This window comes from Hemiscyllium ocellatum, chromosome 16 (assembly GCF_020745735.1).
Source record: "Hemiscyllium ocellatum isolate sHemOce1 chromosome 16, sHemOce1.pat.X.cur, whole genome shotgun sequence".
Lineage (NCBI taxonomy): Eukaryota > Metazoa > Chordata > Chondrichthyes > Orectolobiformes > Hemiscylliidae > Hemiscyllium > Hemiscyllium ocellatum.
The window spans coordinates 47665890-47669406 of record NC_083416.1 but is presented as its reverse complement, the minus strand read 5'-3'; the positions used below and the strand labels follow the sequence as shown (position 1 = coordinate 47669406).

The 3517-nt window shown below is 33.6% G+C and overlaps 1 protein-coding gene across 1 annotated transcript; it reads left to right on the top strand.

The window, feature by feature from the left end:
* The first annotated feature begins 641 nt into the window (after positions 1-641).
* LOC132823206 (neuropeptide Y receptor type 6-like) lies at positions 642-1814 on the top strand. The gene has a single exon (XM_060836811.1). It carries the CDS (start codon positions 642-644, stop codon positions 1755-1757), a length of 1116 nt encoding a protein of 371 aa, XP_060692794.1. The 3' UTR covers positions 1758-1814.
* Positions 1815-3517: the final 1703 nt, after the last annotated feature.

The following is a 3517-nucleotide window of genomic DNA, read 5'->3' as shown; positions in this document are numbered from 1 at the left end:
ATTTCACCACGATGTTTATTATTTATATCTGTATCCAAAATGATTGGCAAACACCTTCATGAGATTATATCTTGTTAATACACTTTTAAGTTATTGCCCAAATAGGTGTTTGACTGAAAAATAATTGAGGTTTAAAAAGAGTATTGTAAATAATTACCATGCACCAAAAGACTACTATCTTCAGGAAAAATATTCAATAAACTTATTTTTATTTGTTTACAAAATCTGGAATTGCAATGTAAATCACATCAGAAGTGAAGTGTTGTGTCATTCCATCAAAGCAGTCAAGACAACTGTTTTGACTCTTCAGTCTCACATATGCATTTTCATGAATATTATGGGTCCTTAGATCACAATGAGAAGAATGATTTGTTAAAGACTCATACCTTCAAAGAGAAATGGATGTGAATAAAATTACATGTGTCAGTTTGTAAAAGCAATATGTTTTGAAAAAGCCATCACATGCTCGGTGAATTAACTTTGGTTTGTTCTTTTACTTACAGGATAAATTTTTGGAACCAGAAAAGCATTTTGGATTTACAAGTGAAAATCATTAATTTGTGCAAGACATGAAACATTGCTTCATCTCAAAATTGACATGCAAGTATTTGTAAATAGGTTGAATGATGAAAACAGGTAAAATGGAAGAAGTAATGTACAAGCACAGCATAAATATTTCTGAAGTTATCCCTAATGGCTCTAGGCCTCAGTTTACAGATTTTGACTCATGTCAAGCTTCTTCGCCTGTAATGTTCCTATTGATCCTTGCATATAGTGTAGTGACCATAATAGGACTTTTTGGTAATCTCTGCCTCATATTCATCATAAAACGACAGAAAGAAAATCATAATGTTACAAATATCTTGATTGCAAATCTTTCCGTATCTGATATCCTTATCTGTGTCATGTGTATTCCATTCACTGTTGTGTACACACTGATGGATTACTGGGTGTTTGGAGATGTAATGTGCAAAGCAAACTCATTTATTCAGTGTGTATCTGTCACAGTGTCTATATTTTCCTTAGTCCTGATTGCTATTGAAAGGCATCAGCTAATTGTAAATCCACGGGGCTGGAAGCCTGCAGTCTCCCATGCCTGTTGGGGGATTGTATTGATCTGGTTTATATCCTTAATAATCTCATTTCCATTTATTGTATTTCATCTGCTTACAGATGATCCTTTTCGAAATGTTTCTTCCCATTCAGAATTCTACAAAGACAAATTTGTATGCATTGAGATCTGGCCATCAGAAATGGATAGACTTGTCTTTACAACGTGCCTCCTCATTCTTCAATACTTTGCCCCGTTGTGTTTCATATTTGTTTGCTACCTGAAAATCTTCATATGCCTAAAGAAAAGAAATGGTATGGTAGATAAAATAAGAGAAAATGAAAGTAGAATAAATGAAAGCAAAAGAATAAACATGATGCTGATCTCAATTGTAGTGGCATTTACAGTCTGCTGGCTGCCTTTGAACATCTTCAATGTTGTCTTTGACTGGAATCATGAAGCTCTGATGAACTGCCACTATAATCTTGTATTTACACTGTGTCATCTTACTGCAATGATATCGACCTGTATTAATCCCATTTTCTATGGATTTCTCAATAAGAATTTCCAGAAGGACTTACATATGCTAATTCATTGCAAATACCAATCTACCCAGGAAGAGTATGAGAATATTGGGCTCTCAGCCATTCACACAGATGTGTCCAAATTCTCACTGAAAGTAAACAATTCCTCCCCAAATATATAAAATAAATTTGAAATTGATCACATTTTACAGTAATACTTCTAATTATTTGACAGATAATTAACATACACTGGATTTTGATATTGACAGTTTTATCTATGATTTTGAAACGTTTCTTAAAGTAACAACATAATTTAAAGGCTATTAGTAGAATGTTCATTGAAAGAAGTTTATTCAGTCCTAAATTAACTACATGAACACTTGATGAGCAGATACCATGTCTAGAACAGTTTGTGTTACAGTTTCTCCCAAGTGTTTGTATTGCTTACATTCAAGGTATTGCTAATAATGTACTTTATAATTACTGTCAGTATATCACTATTGCATTCCATAACACTGAATTTACATAATTTACAAATGCTTGATACAGATATTCACATAGGCAGTTTTATTAAGTTCCTGCATGTGAGTATTTTTTTATGTATCAATATTGGTTATATTTACTGCATTAAATCGTAATCAATTATATAATGCCTTCATAGTAAATAATCCAACTTTCAAAGAATACAACGGACAAGTTCAGGATTGAACATTTTAATAATATTCTTCAAGCAAAGACAACATACTGAATTATACATAAAACAAAATGGAACTTTACAGCGAAACAATCGCAACCACACATGATCTTCTTAATATTCATGTTTCAGCTATCAACCAAAGCTGATCAGACCTATTTTTAAATGAACATTGCACTTCAGAAATATTATACACCAAAATATACACTAAATAATAGGTACGGACAGGTGGCATTGAAATGGAACTCTTAAGTGGGTTAATTGTTTAGTGGTTTTGGAAAAATTTAATGATAATTATAGCTATGTAATTGAATTAGAAATACATGGAGATGGAACTCAATTTCACTCCTGAGGCAGCAGATTTCCTGGCTTAGTGCTTTCATTTCGGGAAAGTATCCTGATTGGGCACGGGATGGATTTGATCCTGCTAGCAGCAGGGACGGCTCAGTGGTGAGACAGGCTTTTTGAAAGTCTAGCCTTGTTTCTTTGGTTCTTGGTCTGAGTTGTTTTGTTAAATATTAGGCCTCTCGTCCTCACACCTCATCATATCCCCATTCAATCCCTCTATCCAATTGATGCCAACCAATGCTGCCACCCACCCTCTATAGTTCCTTATAGCATTCATGCCAAATTAATGCCAACTCATTCCATCTACCCACATCCTTTTCCATTGCATGTTCAATGTGAATCTCTCCATAATCCATCCTGGGCAGACCTTCAGAGCTATGTTAAAATGAAATAAAATAAAGGCCTAAATATCAATTGTAGCTTTCACAATAATAAACACTCTCACTCATGAAAGCCCATTAAAGATTTTGTAAAAAGCCCCTTATTTAAACAGAAAAATTTGTTTTCATAACCCCATATCACAACAGATAAAGCTTTAATAATCTCTTTGAGTTATGTACCACTGAGAGAAGATTTCAGAAAGCAGCCAAATATTGAGAATGAAATAATGATTGTCCCTGAGACATTACCAACCATCACCGTTGTAACTACCTGGACAGGTGTTTTTGAAATCTCACTGACACAGGCAGGCTGCTTTTTGTTAAATTTTTGAAGGGCAGGGAATTTACATAACCTCACAGATTGAGTTTTGTTTCAGTATTCATTGACACAGACAGGCTCTGCTTTTTGATTTTTACAGAGATGAGGATTTAAAAAAATCAATATCTTAACAGTTCTATATAATTTACCTATCCTTCAAAGAATTTATGTATCTTCATATATTTATGGCACATATGCTAT

Bases quoted from the DNA above. Each gene is read 5' to 3' on its own strand.
- LOC132823206 (XM_060836811.1), top strand. From the start codon at position 642: ATGGAAGAAGTAATGTACAAGCACAGCATAAATATTTCTGAAGTTATC.